The 22,189-nt window shown below is 50.5% G+C and overlaps 1 protein-coding gene across 4 annotated transcripts in view; it reads left to right on the top strand.

Annotated features, from left to right (window-relative positions):
• The window catches only part of LOC139375758 (myomesin 1a (skelemin)), a 107,926-nt gene that overhangs the window by 69,131 nt on the left and 16,606 nt on the right, over positions 1-22,189 (top strand). For all 4 annotated transcript variants that reach the window (XM_071117573.1, XM_071117577.1, XM_071117575.1 and 1 more), the window contains 3 exons: positions 1,774-1,861; positions 6,493-6,531; positions 6,809-6,914. In XM_071117573.1, coding sequence (XP_070973674.1) covers positions 1,774-1,861; positions 6,493-6,531; positions 6,809-6,914 — 233 coding nt within the window. The remainder of the gene's footprint in view (positions 1-1,773; positions 1,862-6,492; positions 6,532-6,808; positions 6,915-22,189) is intronic.

The raw sequence follows: 22,189 nt of genomic DNA, 5'->3' as shown, positions 1-22,189 counted from the left end.
TCCAAACTACTCAAGGTCAGGAAGTTGCAGTGGGGGAGGGGGGGTAGACAGATGGGGAGAAGACCTGGGTCACATACATAATGTCCTCTACTTCCAAACTACTCAAGGTCAGGAAGTTGCAGTGGGGGAGGGGGGGTAGACAGATGGGGAGAAGACCTGGGTCACATACATAATGTCCTCTACTTCCAAACTACTCAAGGTCAGGAAGTTGCAGTGGGGCAGGGGGGGTACACAGACGGGGAAGGTGACACTGATGTAGCTTGTCCGTATAATGGAACCAATGCGCAAGCTCCACCCGCCCTGCATGCTGGTCAGACTAAAATGAATCACAGCTCAAGTATTTGCCATCCAGTAGGTTATGTCTTCAACCCAGGTCTGATGTTGTGAAGGGTTCAGTTGACTTTTGAAGAGCATTGCTTCTAACCCAGCTATGCTACGCTATACAATATGCTATCAGTCTAACGCCTACCATAACTACTGTATGCTAACAGCTTAAATTTACAGCCTACTACGCTACTATAGTGTCTCTCCCTGACACACATACTCTTACATGATGACAGTTTGCTTATATCATGTCATACCAGACACCACACACTACGTTGTCAGTCAGCATACAGTTAGAATAATAGGACTGATGTCTATGGATGTCACTCTCAGTAGATTAGATGTGAGCATGTGCTGTTTGGTGATGCTTCCAAAAAAATAGCTATTTTATTATGACACTTTCTAATGTCTAAAGTAGGGCTCCCCAACCCTCTTCCTGGAGATCTACCATCCTGTGGGTTTTTAGTTCAACCCTCTTCCTGGAGATCTACTGTCCTGTGGGTTTTCAGTTCAACCCTAATTTAACACACCTGATTCTACCAATTAGCTGCTCAACAAGAACTTATCTAGCTGAATCATGTACACTAAATTAGGGCTGGACTGAAAACCCACAGGACAGTAGATCTCCAGGAACAGGGTTGGACTGAGAATCTACAGGACAGTAGATGAAAACTGTTGTACTATTAAAATGGCCAGAAACAAAGACCTTTCTTCTGAAACTTGCCAGTTTGCGCTGTTCTGTGAAGGGAGTCGTACACGGAATTGTACGACGTCTTCAGTTTCTTGGCAATTTCTCACATGGAATAGCCTTCATTTCTCAGAACAAGAATAGACTGACGAGTTTCAGAAGAAAGTTACTTGTTTCTGGCCATTTGGAGCCTGTAATCGAACCCACAAATGCTGATGCTCCAGATACTCAACTAGTCTTAAGAAGGCCAGTTTTATTGCTTATTTAAATCAGCACAACAGTTTTCAGCTGTGCTAACATATTTGCAAAATGGTTTTTCTAATGATAATTTTGCCTTTTAAAATGATAAACATGGATTAGCTAACACAATGTGCCATTGGAACACAGGAGTGATGGTTGCTGATAATGGGCCTCTGTACGCCAATGTAGATATTCCATTAAAAATCAGCCGTTTACAGCTACAATACTCATTTACAACATTAACAAATGTCTACACTGTATTTCTGATCAATTTAATGTTATTGTAATGGAAACATTTTTTTTGCTTTTCTTTCAAAACCAAGGAGATTTCTCAGTGACCCCAAACTTTTGAATGGTAGTGTACATTTTGGCATTACTTTTGGCCAGAACTATGAGACTGTATAGGGAATAGGGTGTGATTTGGAACAGAGCCTCAGATTGCCTCTGTAACTGATGAGGGCTGGTTGAGTGTCTTTCCAGGTCTCTGACTGTCCTACTCTCTGACTCTAACCCTGTTCCAGTTGTCCAAAAAGGATGCAGGTGTGTACGAGGTGAAGCTAAAGGATGCCAGAGGAAAAGACAAGAGCATGTTCAACCTGACTGAAGCAGGTACTGCGACACCTCTACTGTGTTCTAGAACAACCTATGTCATGTATATACTGTGTTCTAGAACACCTTTGTCATGGCTCTACTGTTTTCTAGAACAGGGTTTCCCAAACTCGGACCTATGGGTGCTTTGGTTTTGGTTTTGCCCTAGCACTACACAGCTGATTAAAATAAACTCTGAAGATGACTTGGTTATTTGAATCATCTTCTGTACGAGTTTTGCTAAAAGCCCTGATGCTCAATCTGAACAGTAACACTTGTCGCTTGCGGTACGGTTTTGGAAGCACAAGGACCTTATCTTTCATATGAGAGAAATAAATAAACTCTAGGTTAAACTGATGCACTCCTTGATAGGGTTAGGCAGTGCGTCATTCGAGATGGATCCTGCCGGAACAGGACCCGGCTCCTCTCTGTTTTGGACTGTTTCAGTACGGAACTCATTTGCCCTGGTCTGGTACCTCTCTGGTACCTTTCTCACTGTTTACAATGTAAAAATTCAAACAAAAGCGATCAGTGTTAATTCGAGTTGTCTCTTCTGTAATTCTCCTGCCCCCTAAAAAAACTTAATGTGAAAACATGTCTGATATTCTAAGAATTGATTTGTGTTGGGCCGGCCCAGGTTTATGGTTTGGCCTGATATTCTAAGAATTGATTTGTGTTGGGCCGGCCCAGGTTCATGGTTTGTGCAACACTGTAGCCTAGAGACAGACCAGTGTGTGGCCATTGCTGTGGTGCAACACTGTAGCCAAGAGACAGACCAGTGTGTGGCCATTGCTGTGGTGCAACACTGTAGCCTAGAGACAGACCAGTGTGTGGCCATTGCTGTGGTGCAACACTGTAGCCTAGAGACAGACCAGTGTGTGGCCATTGCTGTGGTGAAAGAGAGAAACACAACTGAATGTCTCACATAACTAGAGTTACTGAAATGAAATCATTCAGATTACTACACCAGGAGTCGGCCTGTAATTTAGCCACAGAGGATCAATAGCTTATTATTTATTTTTTAAATGTATTTTTAAATAGCCTAGCTGTGGCTATTATGTGTAGCCCAATCACAGGGTATGAGTCCAGTTGGGAAAGTGCGGCAAATTTATCAGTGAACAACGTGCAGCCAAAACAGGACTTTTGCAATATTTAAAATAAAATCGCAGGAAAACACAGGTTGGAAAGCAAATGGCTCCTGCTGAAAAGAGAAGACTAATCTGTCTGTAGGCTACCAAAATATGTCATCCAAATAGGCCTATTGAGAAACAGCATTGTTTTACAAAGTAAAACAAGGGAGATATAGGCTTTTGGCAGAAGCACATCAGCCATTGCCGGTGAGTGAGCTGTGTATCATTGGGTGAGTCAGTGAAACTAGAAAGCTTTGTTAGGACTACAATTTCCTCCTCATATTGTGCAATATGTCTCTCCTCCACAAACCTGGCCTAAGCTATCGGTGGAATCAAGACAAGGTCGTTTTTATTGATCTCAGTTTGTTAGTGTCAAATTATCAAATCAAATCAAATGTATTTATATAGCCCTTCGTACATCAGCTGATATCTCAAAGTGCTGTACAGAAACCCAGCCTAAAAACCCAAACAGCAAGCAATGCAGGTGTAGAAGCACGGTGGCTAGGAAAAACTCCCTAGAAAGGCCAAAACCTAGGAAGAAACCAGGCTATGTGGGGTGGCCAGTCCTCTTCTGGCTGTGCCGGGTGGAGATTATAACAGAACATGGCCAAGATGTTGTCGTGGAAATTTCCTCTATTTACCAAATCATGAGAGCAAACCACACACAAGTCAGAGTTAGTTATCACAAAGTCCATTTTTAATTATATGAGCTCTATCACAACCCTGTGACTCTCAGATCAATTCAGTGTCTATCAATGAATTCTCTGAGAGCCCCTCACACATTGTTACTGAGATCCTTTATAGCAAAGACACACATATCCAGACAGCATAGGCATCATTTATCGTTCAGCTTTGTCTCCTAAACTATGTCCTTTTCTCAAACCCAGAACCATAAACCAATCCTCCATATCAACAGGCATATATCAAATCCATCCTATCTTGACAAGATCACAGAGACACATTGACTGGCACACAGACATTGTGGAGCCAAGAGATACACGCTTGACCTCTCCCCTCTCTCCGGCCCAAGTAAATTAGTCCTGACAGAGAACAGATACTGCAACCCCGCCACAGTATTATACAAAAATAACATTCTGATGAGAAGTAACTTACAAACATATGATGAATATAAAACATCTTACCTATGTTACCAACCAATTCTGATTATTCCCCAACAATGTTCAAATGTTCATAAATGACCAGCATGGTCCAATAATAATAAGGCAGAACAGTTGAAACTGGAGCAGCAGCACGGCCAGGTGGACTGGGGACAGCAAGGAGTCATCGTGCCAGGTAGTCCTGAGGCATGATCCTAGGGCTCAGGTCCTCCGAGAGAGAGAAAGAAAGAGAGAATTAGAAAGAGCACACTTAAATTCACACAGGACACCGAATAGGACAGGAAAAGTATTCCAGATATAACAAACTGACCCTAGCCCCCCGACACTGCAGCATAAATACTGGAGGCTGAGACAGGAGGGGTCAGGAGACACTGTGGCCCCATCCGAGGACACCCCCGGACAGCTCTGTCTGTCAAATTAGCCTGTCATTTTGATCATTTGTGCAGTATTAAACAAAATTCAGTCATGTAAAATTATGTAGAATTGTATGAAATTAGTTTATAAAAGGCCACATTTTTCCCTGACCCTAGGCTACGAAACATTTTCCACGTGTGCAACTTCTGAAAGCACCTCTACTTTACTGCTATTTTCCACTACGCAAAACCCCAAATAATGCTTTATTAAAGCTCTGCATGGTCAATCCGGCGTCTACAGTGGCCGTACAGAATTTACTGCGATGCGGTCTCTTGCAGAGATCAGGGCATTCATATTTCTTGCACTTCGCAGAGGAGAGCTGTTGTGAAGTAAGTTGTCAAGGAAGTGAGTTCGTGTTTATACAGGACCTCCCGCCCCCACCTACTGTCAACAAATCATGTAAATGTGGGGCTATACAGAGCAATATCCCGAGGACGCCGCATTGTTATAAAATTCGGGAGGCGCAAGGCATGCAGTACAGAGCTCAATTTGGCTTCCACAATCCTCCGGTGGCTCTGCATCACACCCTCTATACGGAGCCTCCGGACCACATTGTTGGATAAAGCATAAATATGCTATTATAGAGATGCTTTTTTTTCATGCGTTCCGGTACCTCAGAGCCACCCAGGTCAACCCCCTCTCGGCTCACTTTTTGTTCCAGGACCTCCCGATTTACAAATTAAGCACTGGGATTAGGGTTAGTGTTCCAACACAGCCATATCTCCATTATAGAGTGATTGTTTACGAAAGACAATGCTATCTAGCATGCTCCAACACCTGTGTGTAAGAGTATCCCTGGAAGTATAGTGGAAGTGTAGTTTCTAAGATGAGGCCCTCATAGCTGTATGGATCTGTGGGTGAGTAATCCTGGAAGTATAGTTTATAGGATGGAGTCACCCATAGCTGTATGGATCTGTGGGTGAGTAATCCTGGAAGTATAGTTTATAGGATGGAGTCACCCATAGCTGTATGGATCTGTGGGTGAGTAATCCTGGAAGTATAGTTTATAGGATGGAGTCACCCATAGCTGTATGGATCTGTGGGTGAGTAATCCTGGAAGTATAGTTTATAGGATGGAGTCACCCATAGCTGTATGGATCTGTGTAAAACTGCTACAGTAAGTGTATTTTTTATTTATTTGAAGGATTCTTTCTCACTGATGATACAACAGGTACCTTACAGTGAAATGCTTACTTACAAGCCCTTAACCAACAATGCAGTTTTAAGAAAAATACCCCCCAAAAATAATAAATAAATGTAACAAATAATTAAATAGCAGCAATAAAATAACAATAGGGAGGCTATATACAGGGGCTACCGGTACAGAGTCAATGTGGTAACATGTACATGTAGGCAGAGTTATTAAATTGCATAGAAAATAACAGAGAGCAGCGGCAGCGTAAACGAGGGGTGGGGGACAATGCAAATTGTCTGGGTGGCCATTTGATTAGATGTTCAGGAGTCTTATGGCTTGGGGGTAGAAGCCTCTTGGACCTAGACTTGGCGCTCTGGTACCGCTTGGCGTGCGGTAGCAGAGAGAACAGTCTATGACTAGGGTGGCTGGAGGGCCATATGTTTCAGAAGCAGTATCACAAGCGATGATTATTGACGTTTCTAAACGTTAAAACACAGCGTCGGGACTGTAGTTCACATGAGGTAGTCATGGGCAAACTAATGGCTGGAAACTATAGAGAGAAGGCAGAATGCTGCCTGGAGATTGAGAGCTAGGTACCACTGTGTTCTAGAATACGTCTGTCATGGCTCTCCTGTGTTCTAGAACACCTTTGCCATGGCTCTACTGTGTTCTAGAACACCTTTGCCATGGCTCTACTGTGTTCTAGAACACCTCTGTCATGTTTCCATTGTGTCTTAGATAACCTCTATCATGGCTCTACTGTGTTCTAGAAAACCTATGTATCTCTCCAAGGTCAAACTTTGTCCACTATTGTGACTATTGTTGACGACTAGTAATGACTGTAATCTGTTCCAGGTTACCAAACTGTGCTAAACGAACTGTTCAGGGTGATTGGTGAGTCTCATCATCTACATGTTATTAAACAGATACACTGCATGTGGAACATTGTGTTCTATAAACCGGGTGGTTCGACCCCTCAATGCTGATTGCCTGAAGGCTGTGGTATATCAGACCATATACCATGGGTATGACCCCAAAAATATTTGTATTGTTCTAATTACATTGGTAACCAGTTTATACCACACACCCTTGTTCCTTATTGCTTAAGTATACAATATGATTGAATAATGAACAATTACGTTTATTATCCTATCTGCATTGTCTCCTCCAGCCAACTCATCAACTGAGATCAGTGTGAAGAGTACAGAACATGGTATTGTCCTCTACTCCTTGATCACCTATCACATGGAGGACCTCCAAGTCGGCTGGCTGCACAAGTAAGACTCTGGACCCAATGTCTAACTACCAAAACCCTACCACAAGGAGGAGCTCGAAGTGGGCAGGCTGTAAAAGACTATCACTGCACTACCTAGTGGCTCTATAGCTCCCTACTGCACTACTTTGTGGGTCCATAGATCCCTATTGCACTACCTAGTGGCTCCATAGATCCTTATTGCACTACCTAGTGGCTCCATAACTCCCTACTCCACTACCTAGTGGCTCCATAGTTCCCTACACCACTACCTAGTGGCTCCATAGCTCCCTACTCCACTAACTAGTAGCTCCATAGTTCCCTACTCCACTACCTAGCGGCTCCATAGTTCCCTACTCCACTACATAGTGGCTCCATAGCTCCCTACTCCACTAACTAGTGGCTCCATAGTTCCCTACTCAACTACCTAGCGGCTCCATAGTTCCTTACTCCACTACCTAGTGGCTCTATAGCTAACTACTCCACTACCTAGTGGCTCCATAGCTCCCTACTCCACTACCTAGTGGCTCCCTCCCTACTCCACCACCTAGTGGCTCCATAGCTACCTACGGCACTATCTAGTGGCTCCCTAACCCACTATCTAGTGGCTCCCTACCCCACTACCTAATGGCTTCATAGCTTCCTACTGCACGACATAGTGGCTCCATATCTCCCTACCCCACTACGTCGCGGCTCCATAGCCCCCTACTGTACTACCTCGTGGCTCCATAGCTCCCTACTGCACAACATAGTGGCTCCATATCTCCCTACCCCACTACCTCGCGGCTCCATAGCCCCCTACTGTACTACCTCGTGGCTCCATAGCTCCCTACTCCACTACCTAATGGCTCCATAGCTCCCTACTGCACTACATAGTGGCTCCATAGCTCCCTACTGCACTACCTAGTGGCTCCATAGCTCCCTACTCCACTACCTAGTGGCTCCCTCCCTACTCCACTACCTAGTGGCTCCATAGCTCCCTACCCCACTACCTAGTGGCTCCATAGCTCCCTAGTCCACTACATATTGGCTCCATAGCTCCCTGCTCCACTACCTAGTGGCTCCCTCCCTACTCCACTACATGGTGGCTCCTTAGCTCCCTACTCCACTACCTAGTGGCTCCCTCCGTACTCCACCACCTAGTGGCTCCATAAATCCCTACTCCACTACCTAGTGGCTCCATAGCTCCCTACTGCACTACCTAGTGGCTCCCTCCCTACTCCACTACCTAGTGGCTCCATAGCCCCCAACTCCACTACTTATCTCCCTACTCCACTACCTTGTGGCTCCATAGCCCCCTACTGTACTACCTAGTGGCTACATAGCCCCCTACTGTACTACCTAGTGGCTCCATAGCTCCCTACTCCACTACCTAGTGGCTCCATAGGTCCCTGCTCCACTACCTAGTGGCTCCATAGCTACATTCTCCACTACCTAGTGGCTCCATAGCGCCCTACTCCACTCCATAGTGGCTCCATAGCTCCCTACTCCACTACCTAGTGGCTCCATAGTTCCCTACTCCACTACCTAGTAGCTCCATAGTTCCCTACTCCACTACCTAGTGGCTCCATAGCTCCATACTCCACTAACTAGTAGCTCCATAGTTCCCTACTCCACTACCTAGCGGCTCCATAGTTCCCTACTCCACTACCTAGTGGCTCCATTGCTCCCTACTCCACTACCTAGTGGCTCCATAGCTCCCTGCTCCACTACCTAGTGGCTCCATAGCTACATAATCCACTACCTAGTGGCTCCATAGCGCCCTACTCCACTCCATAGTGGCTCCATAGCTCCCTACTCCACTACCTAGTGGCTCCCTCCCTACTCCACTACCTAGTGGCTCCATAGCCCCCAACTCCACTACTTATCTCCCTACTCCACTACCTTGTGGCTCCATAGCCCCCTACTGTACTACCTAGTGGCTCCATATATCCCTACTCCACTACCTAGTGGCTCCATAGCTCCCTGCTCCACTACCTAGTGGCTCCATAGCTCCATACTCCACTAACTAGTAGCTCCATAGTTCCCTACTCCACTACCTAGCGGCTCCATAGTTCCCTACTCCACTACCTAGTGGCTCCATTGCTCCCTACTCCACTACCTAGTGGCTCCATAGCTCCCTGCTCCACTACCTAGTGGCTCCATAGCTACATAATCCACTACCTAGTGGCTCCATAGCGCCCTACTCCACTCCATAGTGGCTCCATAGCTCCCTACTCCACTACCTAGTGGCTCCCTCCCTACTCCACTACCTAGTGGCTCCATAGCCCCCAACTCCACTACTTATCTCCCTACTCCACTACCTTGTGGCTCCATAGCCCCCTACTGTACTACCTAGTGGCTCCATATATCCCTACTCCACTACCTAGTGGCTCCATAGCTCCCTGCTCCACTACCTAGTGGCTCCATAGCTACATACTCCACTACCTAGTGGCTCCATAGCGCCCTACTCCACTCCATAGTGGCTCCATAGCTCCCTACTCCACTACCTAGTGGCTCCATAGTTCCCTACTCCACTACCTAGTAGCTCCATAGTTCCCTACTCTACTACCTAGTGGCTCCATAGCTCCATACTCCACTAACTAGTAGCTCCATAGTTCCCTACTCCACTACCTAGCGGCTCCATAGTTCCCTACTCCACTACCTAGTGGCTCCATTGCTCCCTACTCCACTAACTAGTGGCTCCATAGTTCCCGACTCCACTACCTAGTGGCTCCATAGCCCCCTACTCCACTACCTAGTGGCTCCATAGCCCCCTACTCCACTACCTAGTTGCTCTATAGCTACCTACTCCACTTCCTAGTGGCTCCATAGCTCCCTACTCCACTACCTAGTGGCTCCATAGCTCCCTAGTCCACTACCTATTGGCTCCTTAGCTCCCTACTCCACTACCTAGTGGCTCCATTGCTCCCTACTCCACTACCTAGTCGCTCCATAGCCCCCTACTCCACTACCTAGTGGCTCCATAGCCCCCTACTCCACTACCTATCTCCCTACTCCACTACCTAGTAGCTCCACAGCCCCCAACTCCAACACCTATCTCCCTACTACACTACCTTGCGGCTCCATTTCCACCTACTGTACTACCTAGTGGCTCCATAGCTCCCTACTCCACTCCATAGTGTCTCCAAAGCTCCCTACTCCACTCCATAGTGGCTCCATAGCTCCCTACTCCACTACATAGTGGCTCTACAGCTCCCAACTCCACTACCTAGTTGCTCCATAGCTCCCTACTCCACTACCTACTGGCTCCATAGCTCCCTACTCCACTACCTAGTTGCTCCATAGCTCCCTACTCCACTACCTACTGGCTCCATAGCTCCCTACTCCACTACCTAGTGGCTCCATAGCTCCCTACTCCACTACCTAGTGGCTCCATAGTTCCCTACTCCACTACCTAGTGGCTCCATAGCCCCCTACTGCACTCCCTAGTGGCTCCATAGCTCCCTACTCCACCACCTAGTGGCTCCATAGCACCCTACTGCACTACATAGTGGCTCCATTATTCCCTACTGCACTACCTAATGGCTCCATAGCTCCCTACTCCACTACCTAGTGGCTCCCTCCCTACTCCACTACCTAGTGGCTCCATAGCTCCCTACTCCACTCCATAGTGGCTCCAAAGCTCCCTACTCCACTACCTAGTGGCTCCCTCCCTACTCCACCACCTAGTGGCTCCATAGCTACCTACGGCACTATCTAGTGGCTCCCTAACCCACTATCTAGTGGCTCCCTAACCCACTACCTAATGGCTTCATAGCTTCCTACTGCACGACATAGTGGCTCCATATCTCCCTACCCCACTACCTCGCGGCTCCATAGCCCCCTACTGTGTTACCTCGTGGCTCCATAGCTCCCTACTGCACAACATAGTGGCTCCATATCTCCCTACCCCACTACCTCGCGGCTCCATAGCCCCCTACTGTACTACCTCGTGGCTCCATAGCTCCCTACTCCACTACCTAATGGCTCCTTAGCTCCCTACTGCACTACATAGTGGCTCCATAGCTCCCTACTGCACTACCTAGTGGCTCCATAGCTCCCTACTCCACTACCTAGTGGCTCCCTCCCTACTCCACTACCTAGTGGCTCCATAGCTCCCTACTCCACTCCATAGTGGCTCCATAGCTCCCTACTGCACTACATAGTGGCTCCATAGCTCCCTACTCCACTACCTAATGGCTCCATAGCACCCTACTGCACTACATAGTGGCTCCATAGCTCCCTACTGCACTACCTAGTGGCTCCATAGCTCCCTACTCCACTACCTAGTGGCTCCATAGCACCCTACTGCACTACATAGTGGCTCCATTATTCCCTACTGCACTACCTAGTGGCTCCATAGCTCCCTACTCCACTACCTAGTGGCTCCCTCCCTACTCCACTACCTAGTGGCTCCATAGCTCCCTACTCCACTCCATAGTGGCTCCATAGCTCCCTACTCCACTACCTAGTGGCTCCCTCCCTACTCCACCACCTAGTGGCTCCATAGCTACCTACGGCACTATCTAGTGGCTCCCTAACCCACTATCTAGTGGCTCCCTCCCCCACTATCTAGTGGCTCCCTACCCCACTACCTAATGGCTTCATAGCTTCCTACTGCACGACATAGTGGCTCCATATCTCCCTACTCCACTACCTAATGGCTCCATAGCACCCTACTGCACTACATAGTGGCTCCATAGCTCCCTACTGCACTACCTAGTGGCTCCATAGCTCCCTACTCCACAACCTAGTGGCTCCATAGCACCCTACTCCACTACCTAGCGGCTCCATGTTCCCTACTCCACTACCTAGTGGCTCCATTGCTCCCTACTCCACTAACTAGTGGCTCCATAGTTCCCTACTCCACTACCTAATGGCTCCATAGCCCCCTACTCCACTACCTAGTGGCTCCATAGCCCCGTACTCCACTACCTAGTTGCTCTATAGCTACCTACTCCACTTCCTAGTGGCTCCATAGCTCCCTACTCCACTACATAGTGGCTCTACAGCTACCTACTCCACTACCTAGTGGCTCCATAGCTCCCTACTCCACTAGCTATCTCCCTACTCCACTACCTAGTGGCTCCATAGTTCCCTACTCCACTACCTAGTGGCTCCATAGCACCCTACTCCACTACCTAGCGGCTCCATGTTCCCTACTCCACTACCTAGTGGCTCCATTGCTCCCTACTCCACTAACTAGTGGCTCCATAGTTCCCTACTCCACTACCTAATGGCTCCATAGCCCCCTACTCCACTACCTAGTGGCTCCATAGCCCCGTACTCCACTACCTAGTTGCTCTATAGCTACCTACTCCACTTCCTAGTGGCTCCATAGCTCCCTACTCCACTACATAGTGGCTCTACAGCTACCTACTCCACTACCTAGTGGCTCCATAGCTCCCTAATCCACTAGCTATCTCCCTACTCCACTACCTAGTGGCTCCATAGTTCCCTACTCCACTACCTAGTGGCTCCATAGCTCCCTACTCCACTAACTAGTAGCTCCATAGTTCCCTACTCCACTACCTAGTGGCTCCATAGTTCCCTACTCCACTACCTAGAGGCTCCATTGCCCCCTACTCCACTACCTAGAGGCTCCATTGCCCCCTACTCCACTACCTATTGGCTCCTTAGTTCCCTACTCGACTACCTAGTGGCTCCCTCCCTACTCCACCACCTAGTGGCCCAATAGCTCCCTACTCCACTACCTAGTGGCTCCATAGCTCCCTACTCCACTACCTAGTGGCTCCCTCCCTACTCCACTACCTAGTGGCTCCATGGCACCCTACTCCACTAACTAGTGGCTCCATAGTTCCCTACTCCACTACCTAGTGGCTCCCTCCCTACTTCACTACCTAGTGGCTCCCTCCCTACTCCACTACCTAGTGGCTCCATAGCACCCTACTCCACTACCTAGTGGCTTCATAGCACCCTACTCCACAACCTAGTGGCTCCATAGCCCCCTACTCCACTACCTAGTTGCTCTATAGCTACCTACTCCACTTCCTAGTGGCTCCATAGCTCCCTACTCCACTACATAGTGGCTCTACAGCTACCTACTCCACTACCTAGTGGCTCCATAGCTCCCTACTCCACTAGCTATCTCCCTACTCCACTACCTAGTGGCTCCATAGTTCCCTACTCCACTACCTAGTGGCTCCATAGCTCCCTACTCCACTAACTAGTAGCTCCATAGTTCCCTACTCCACTACCTAGTGGCTCCATAGTTCCCTACTCCACTACCTAGAGGCTCCATTGCCCCCTACTCCACTACCTAGAGGCTCCATTGCCCCCTACTCCACTACCTATTGGCTCCTTAGTTCCCTACTCGACTACCTAGTGGCTCCCTCCCTACTCCACCACCTAGTGGCCCAATAGCTCCCTACTCCACTACCTAGTGGCTCCATAGCTCCCTACTCCACTACCTAGTGGCTCCCTCCCTACTCCACTACCTAGTGGCTCCATGGCACCCTACTCCACTAACTAGTGGCTCCATAGTTCCCTACTCCACTACCTAGTGGCTCCCTCCCTACTCCACTACCTAGTGGCTCCCTCCCTACTCCACTACCTAGTGGCTCCATAGCACCCTACTCCACTACCTAGTGGCTTCATAGCACCCTACTCCACAACCTAGTGGCTCCATAGCCCCCCACTCCAATACCTATCTCCCTACTCCACTACCTAGTGGCTCCATAGCCCCCAACTCCACTACTTATCTCCCTACTCCACTACCTTGTGGCTCCATAGCCCCCTACTGTACTACCTAGTGGCTACATAGCCCCCTACTGTACTACCTAGTGGCTCCATAGCTCCCTACTCCACTACCTAGTGGCTCCATAGCTCCCTGCTCCACTACCTAGTGGCTCCATAGCTACATAATCCACTACCTAGTGGCTCCATAGCGCCCTACTCCACTCCATAGTGGCTCCATAGCTCCCTACTCCACTACCTAGTGGCTGGCTCCCTACTCCACTACCTAATGGCTCCATAGCTCCCTACTGCACTACCTAGTGGCTCCCTCCCTACTCCACTACCTAGTGGCTCCATAGCCCCCAACTCCACTACTTATCTCCCTACTCCACTACCTTGTGGCTCCATAGCCCCCTACTGTACTACCTAGTGGCTACATAGCCCCCTACTGTACTACCTAGTGGCTCCATAGCTCCCTACTCCACTACCTAGTGGCTCCATAGCTCCCTGCTCCACTACCTAGTGGCTCCATAGCTACATACTCCACTACCTAGTGGCTCCATAGCGCCCTACTCCACTCCATAGTGGCTCCATAGCTCCCTACTCCACTACCTAGTGGCTCCATAGTTCCCTACTCCACTACCTAGTAGCTCCATAGTTCCCTACTCCACTACCAAGTGGCTCCATAGCTCCATACTCCACTAACTAGTAGCTCCATAGTTCCCTACTCCACTACCTAGCGGCTCCATAGTTCCCTACTCCACTACCTAGTGGCTCCATTGCTCCCTACTCCACTACCTAGTGGCTCCATATCTCCCTGCTCCACTACCTAGTGGCTCCATAGCTACATAATCCACTACCTAGTGGCTCCATAGCGCCCTACTCCACTCCATAGTGGCTCCATAGCTCCCTACTCCACTACCTAGTGGCTCCCTCCCTACTCCACTACCTAATGGCTCCATAGCTCCCTACTGTACTACCTAGTGGCTCCCTCCCTACTCCACTACCTAGTGGCTCCATAGCCCCCAACTCCACTACTTATCTCCCTACTCCACTACCTTGTGGCTCCATAGCCCCCTACTGTACTACCTAGTGGCTCCATATATCCCTACTCCACTACCTAGTGGCTCCATAGCTCCCTGCTCCACTACCTAGTGGCTCCATAGCTACATACTCCACTACCTAGTGGCTCCATAGTGCCCTACTCCACTCCATAGTGGCTCCATAGCTCCCTACTCCACTACCTAGTGGCTCCATAGTTCCCTACTCCACTACCTAGTTGCTCCATAGTTCCCTACTCTACTACCTAGTGGCTCCATAGCTCCATACTCCACTAACTAGTAGCTCCATAGTTCCCTACTCCACTACCTAGCGGCTCCATAGTTCCCTACTCCACTACCTAGTGGCTCCATTGCTCCCTACTCCACTAACTAGTGGCTCCATAGTTCCCGACTCCACTACCTAGTGGCTCCATAGCCCCCTACTCCACTACCTAGTGGCTCCATAGCCCCCTACTCCACTACCTAGTTGCTCTATAGCTACCTACTCCACTTCCTAGTGGCTCCATAGCTCCCTACTCCACTACCTAGTGGCTCCATAGCCCACTACTCCACCACCTATCTCCCTACTCCACTTCCTAGTGGCTCCATAGCTCCCTAGTCCACTACCTAGTGGCTCCATAGCCCCCTACTCCACTACCTAGTTGCTCTATAGCTACCTACTCCACTACCTAGTGGCTCCATAGCCCCCTACTCCACTACCTAGTGGCTCCATTGCTCCCTACTCCACTACCTAGTCGCTCCATAGCCCCCTACTCCACTACCTAGTGGCTCCATAGCCCCCTACTCCACTACCTATCTCCCTACTCCACTACCTAGTAGCTCCACAGCCCCCAACTCCAACACCTATCTCCCTACTACACTATCTTGCGGCTCCATTTCCACCTACTGTACTACCTAGTGGCTCCATAGCTCCCTACTCCACTCCATAGTGTCTCCAAAGCTCCCTACTCCACTCCATAGTGGCTCCATAGCTCCCTACTCCACTACCTAGTGGCTCCCTCCCTACTCCACCACCTAGTGGCTCCATAGCTCCCTACTGCACTTCCTAGTGGCTCTATAGCTCCCTAGTCCACTTCCTAGTGGCTCCATAGCTCCCTACCACACTTCCCAGTGGCTCCATAGCTCCCAACTCCACTACCTAGTGGCTCCATAGCTCCCTACTCCACTACCTAGTGGCTCCATAGCTCCCTACTTCACTCCATAGTGTCTCCAAAGCTCCCTACTCCACTCCATAGTGGCTCCATAGCTCCCTACTCCACTACCTAGTGGCTCCCTCCCTACTCCACCACCTAGTGGCTCCATAGCTCCCTACTGCACTTCCTAGTGGCTCCATAGCTCCCTAGTCCACTACCTAGAAGCTCCATAGCTCCCTACCACACTTCCTAGTGGCTCCATAGCTCCCATCTCCACTACCTAGTGGCTCCATAGCTCCCTACTCCACTACCTAGTGGCTCCCTACTCCACTACCTAGTGGCTCCATAGCTCCCTACTCCACTACCTAGTGGCTCCATAGTTCCCTACTCCACTACCTAGTGGCTCCATAGTTCCCTACTCCACTACCTAGTGGCTCCATAGCTCCATACTCCACTAACTAGTAGCTCCATAGTTCCCTTCTCCACTACCTAGCGGCTCCATAGCTCCCAACTCCAATACCTAGTGGCTCCATAGCTCCCTACTCCACTACCTAGTGGCTCCATAGCTCCCTACTCCACTACCTAGTGGCTCCATAGCTCCCTACTCCACTACCTAGTGGCTCCATAGTTCCCTACTCCACTACCTAGTGGCTCCATAGTTCTCTACTTCACTACCTAGTGGCTCCATAGCTCCATACTCCACTAACTAGTAGCTCCATAGCCCCCTACTTCACTACCTAGTTGCTCTATAGCTACCTACTACACTTCCTAGTGGCTCCATAGCTCCCTACTCCACTAGCTGTCTCCCTACTCCACTACCTAGTGGCTCCATAGCCCTCTACTCCACTACCTAGTGGCTCTACAGCTACCTACTCCACTACCTAGTGGCTCCATAGCTCCCTACTCCACTAGCTGTCTCCCTACTCCACTACCTAGTGGCTCCATAGTTCCCTACTCCACTACCTAGTGACTCCATAGTTCCCTACTCCACTACCTAGTGGCTCCATAGCTCACTACTCCACTAACTAGTAGCTCCATAGATCGCTACTCCACTAACTAGCGGCTCCATAGTTCCCTACTCCACTACCTAGTGGCTCCATTGCTTCCTACTCCACTAACTAGTGGCTCCATAGTTCCCTACTCCACTACCTAGTGGCTCCCTCCCTACTCCACCACCTAGTGGCTCCATAGCTCCCTACTCCACTACCTAGTGGCTCCATAGCTCCCTACTCCACTACATAGTGGCTCCCTCCCTAATCCACTACCTAGTGGCTCCATGGCACCCTACTCCACTAACTAGTGGCTCCCTCCCTACTCCACCATCTAGTGGCTCCATAGTTCCCTACTCCACTACCTAGTGGCTCCCTCCCTACTCCACTACCTAGTGGCTCCCTCCCTACTCCACTACCTAGTGGCTCCATAGCACCCTACTCCACTACCTAGTGGCTTCATAGCACCCTACTCCACCACCTAGTGGCTCCATAGCCCCCCACTCCAATACCTATCTCCCTACTCCACTACCTAGTGGCTCCATAGCCCCCAACTCCACTACTTATCTCCCTCCTCCACTACCTTGTGGCTCCATAGCCCCCTACTGTACTACCTAGTGGCTACATAGCCCCTACTGTACTACCTAGTGGCTCCATAGCTCCCTAATCCACTAACTAGTGGCTCCATAGCTCCCTGCTCCACTACCTAGTGGCTCCATAGCTACATACTCCACTACCTAGTGGCTCCATAGCTCCCTAATCCACTAACTAGTGGCTCCATAGCTCCCTGCTCCACTACCTAGTGGCTCCATAGCTACATACTCCACTACCTAGTGGCTCCATAGCGCCCTACTCCACTCCATAGTGGCTCCATAGCTCCCTACTCCACTACCTAGTGGCTCCCTCCCTACTCCACTACCGAATGGCTCCATAGCTCCCTACTGCACTACCTAGTGGCTCCCTCCCTACTCCACTACCTAGTGGCTCCATAGCCCCCAACTCCACTACTTATCTCCCTACTCCACTACCTTGTGGCTCCATAGCCCCCTACTGTACTACCTAGTGGCTATATAGCCCCCTACTGTACTACCTAGTGGCTCCATAGCTCCCTACTCCACTACCTAGTGGCTCCATAGCTCCCTGCTCCACTACCTAGTGGCTCCATAGCTACATACTCCACTACCTAGTGGCTGCATAGCGCCCTACTCCACTCCATAGTGGCTCCATAGCTCCATACTCCACTACCTAGTAACTCCCTCCCTACTCCACCACCTAGTGGCTCCATAGCTCCCTACTCCACTACCTAGTGGCTCCCTCCCTACTCCACTACATAGTGGCTCCATAGCTCCCTACTCCACTACCTACTGGCTCCCTCCCTACTCCACCACCTAGTGGCTCCATAACTCCCTACTCCACTCCTAGTGGCTCCATAGCTCCCTACTCCACTTCATATTGGCTCCATAGCTCCCTACTCCACTACCTAGTGGCTCCCTCCTTACTCCACTACCTAGTGGTTCCCTCCCTACTCCACTACCTTGTGGCTCCATAGCCCCCTACTGTACTACCTAGTGGCTCCATAGGCCCCTACTGTACTACCTTGTGGCTCCATAGCTCCCTACTCCACTACCTAGTGGCTCCATAGCTCACTACTCAACTACCTAGTGGCTCCATAGCTCCCTACTCCACTACCTAGTGGCTCCATAGCGCCCTACTCCACTCCATAGTGGCTCCATAGCTCCTTACTCCACTACCTACTGGCTCCCTCCCTACTCCACCACCTAGTGGCTCCGTAGCTCCCTCCTGCACTTCCTAGTGGCTCCATAGCTCCCTAGTCCACTACATATTGGCTCCATAGCTCCCTACTCCACTACCTAGTGGCTCCATAGCTCCCTACTCCACTCCATAGTGGCTCCATAGCTCCCGACTCCACTACCTAGTGGCTCCCTCCCTACTCCACCACCTAGTGGCTCCATAGCTCCCTACTCCACTACCTAGTGGCTCCCTCCCTACTCCACTACATAGTGGCTCCATAGCTCCCTACTCCACTCCATAGTGGCTCCATAGCTCCCTACTCCACTACCTACTGGCTCCATAGCTCCCTACTCCACCAACTAGTGGCTCCATAACTCCCTACTCCACTACCTAGTGGCTCCATAGCTCCCTACTCCACTAAATATTGGCTCCATAGCTCCCTACTCCACTACCTAGTGGCTCCCTCCCTACTCCACTACCTAGTGGCTCCCTCCCTACTCCACTACCTAGTGGCTCCATAGCACCCTACTCCACTACCTAGTGGCTCCATAGCAACCTACTCCACTACCTAGTGGCTCCATAGCCCCCCACTCCACTACCTATCTCCCTACTCCACTACCTAGTGGCTCCATAGCCCCCAACTCCACTACTTATCTCCCTACTCCACTAACTTGTGGCTCCATCGCCCCCTACTGTACTACCTAGTAGCTCCATAGCCCCCTACTGTACTACCTAGTGGCTCCATAGCTCCCTACTCCACTACCTAGTGGCTCCATAGCTCCCTACTCCACTACCTAGTGGCTCCATAGCGCCCTACTCCACTCCATAGTGGCTCCATAGCTCCCTACTCCACTACATAGTGGCTCCCTCCCTACTCCACCACCTAGTGGCTCCATAGCTCCCTACTGCACTTCCTAGTGGCTCTATAGCTCCCTACTCCACAACCTAGTGGCTCCCTCCCTACTCCACTACCTAGTGGCTCCATTGCTCCCTACTCCACTACCTAGTGGCTCCATAGCCCCCTACTCCACAACCTAGTGGCGCCATGTCTCCCTACTCCACTACCTAGTGGCTCCATAGCTCCCTGCTCCACTACCTAGTGGCTCCCTACTCCACCACCCAGTGGCTCCATAGCGCCCTACTCCACTCCATAGTGGCTCCACAGCTCCCTACTGCACTTCCTAGTGGTTCCATAGCTCCCTAGTCCACTACATACTAGCTCCATAGCTCCCTACTCCACTACCTACTGGCTCCCTCCCTACTCCACCACCTAGTGGCTCCATAACTCCCTACTCCACTACCTAGTGGCTCCATAGCTCCCTACTCCACTACATATTGGCTCCATAGCTCCCTACTCCACTACCTAGTGGCTCCCTCCCTACTCCACTACCTAGTGGCTCCATTGCTCCCTACTCCACTACCTAGTGGCTCCATAGCCCCCTACTCCACAACCTAGTGGCGCCATGTCTCCCTACTCCACTACCTAGTGGCTCCATAGCTCCCTGCTCCACTACCTAGTGGCTCCATAGCCCCCAACTCCACTACTTATCTCCCTACTCCACTAACTTGTGGCTCCATCGCCCCCTACTGTACTACCTAGTAGCTCCATAGCCCCCTACTGTACTACCTAGTGGCTCCATAGCTCCCTACTCCACTACCTAGTGGCTCCATAGCTCCCTACTCCACTACCTAGTGGCTCCATAGCGCCCTACTCCACTCCATAGTGGCTCCATAGCTCCCTACTCCACTACATAGTGGCTCCCTCCCTACTCCACCACCTAGTGGCTCCATAGCTCCCTACTGCACTTCCTAGTGGCTCTATAGCTCCCTACTCCACAACCTAGTGGCTCCCTCCCTACTCCACTACCTAGTGGCTCCATTGCTCCCTACTCCACTACCTAGTGGCTCCATAGCCCCCTACTCCACAACCTAGTGGCGCCATGTCTCCCTACTCCACTACCTAGTGGCTCCATAGCTCCCTGCTCCACTACCTAGTGGCTCCCTACTCCACCACCCAGTGGCTCCATAGCGCCCTACTCCACTCCATAGTGGCTCCACAGCTCCCTACTGCACTTCCTAGTGGTTCCATAGCTCCCTAGTCCACTACATACTAGCTCCATAGCTCCCTACTCCACTACCTACTGGCTCCCTCCCTACTCCACCACCTAGTGGCTCCATAACTCCCTACTCCACTACCTAGTGGCTCCATAGCTCCCTACTCCACTACATATTGGCTCCATAGCTCCCTACTCCACTACCTAGTGGCTCCCTCCCTACTCCACTACATAGTGGCTCCATAGCTCCCTACTCCACTACCTACTGGCTCCCTCCCTACTCCACCACCTAGTGGCTCCATAACTCCCTACTCCACTACCTAGTGGCTCCATAGCTCCCTACTCCACTTCATATTGGCTCCATAGCTCCCTACTCCACTACCTAGTGGCTCCCTCCTTACTCCACTACCTAGTGGTTCCCTCCCTACTCCACTACCTTGTGGCTCCATAGCCCCCTACTGTACTACCTAGTGGCTCCATAGGCCCCTACTGTACTACCTTGTGGCTCCATAGCTCCCTACTCCACTACCTAGTGGCTCCATAGCTCCCTACTCAACTACCTAGTGGCTCCATAGCTCCCTACTCCACTACCTAGTGGCTCCCTCCTTACTCCACTACCTAGTGGTTCCCTCCCTACTCCACTACCTTGTGGCTCCATAGCCCCCTACTGTACTACCTAGTGGCTCCATAGGCCCCTACTGTACTACCTTGTGGCTCCATAGCTCCCTACTCCACTACCTAGTGGCTCCCTCCCTACTCCACTACATAGTGGCTCCATAGCTCCCTACTCCACTCCATAGTGGCTCCATAGCTCCCTACTCCACTACCTACTGGCTCCATAGCTCCCTACTCCACCAACTAGTGGCTCCATAACTCCCTACTCCACTACCTAGTGGCTCCATAGCTCCCTACTCCACTACATATTGGCTCCATAGCTCCCTACTCCACTACCTAGTGGCTCCCTCCCTACTCCACTACCTAGTGGCTCCCTCCCTACTCCACTACCTAGTGGCTCCATAGCACCCTACTCCACTACCTAGTGGCTCCATAGCAACCTACTCCACTACCTAGTGGCTCCATAGCCCCCCACTCCACTACCTATCTCCCTACTCCACTACCTAGTGGCTCCATAGCCCCCAACTCCACTACTTATCTCCCTACTCCACTAACTTGTGGCTCCATCGCCCCCTACTGTACTACCTAGTAGCTCCATAGCCCCCTACTGTACTACCTAGTGGCTCCATAGCTCCCTACTCCACTACCTAGTGGCTCCATAGCTCCCTACTCCACTACCTAGTGGCTCCATAGCGCCCTACTCCACTCCATAGTGGCTCCATAGCTCCCTACTCCACTACATAGTGGCTCCCTCCCTACTCCACCACCTAGTGGCTCCATAGCTCCCTACTGCACTTCCTAGTGGCTCTATAGCTCCCTACTCCACAACCTAGTGGCTCCCTCCCTACTCCACTACCTAGTGGCTCCATTGCTCCCTACTCCACTACCTAGTGGCTCCATAGCCCCCTACTCCACAACCTAGTGGCGCCATGTCTCCCTACTCCACTACCTAGTGGCTCCATAGCTCCCTGCTCCACTACCTAGTGGCTCCCTACTCCACCACCCAGTGGCTCCATAG

The sequence above is a fragment of the Oncorhynchus clarkii genome, chromosome 20 (assembly GCF_045791955.1).
Source record: "Oncorhynchus clarkii lewisi isolate Uvic-CL-2024 chromosome 20, UVic_Ocla_1.0, whole genome shotgun sequence".
NCBI classification, from domain to species: domain Eukaryota; kingdom Metazoa; phylum Chordata; class Actinopteri; order Salmoniformes; family Salmonidae; genus Oncorhynchus; species Oncorhynchus clarkii.
This window is presented reverse-complemented; position numbering and strand designations above follow the sequence as displayed.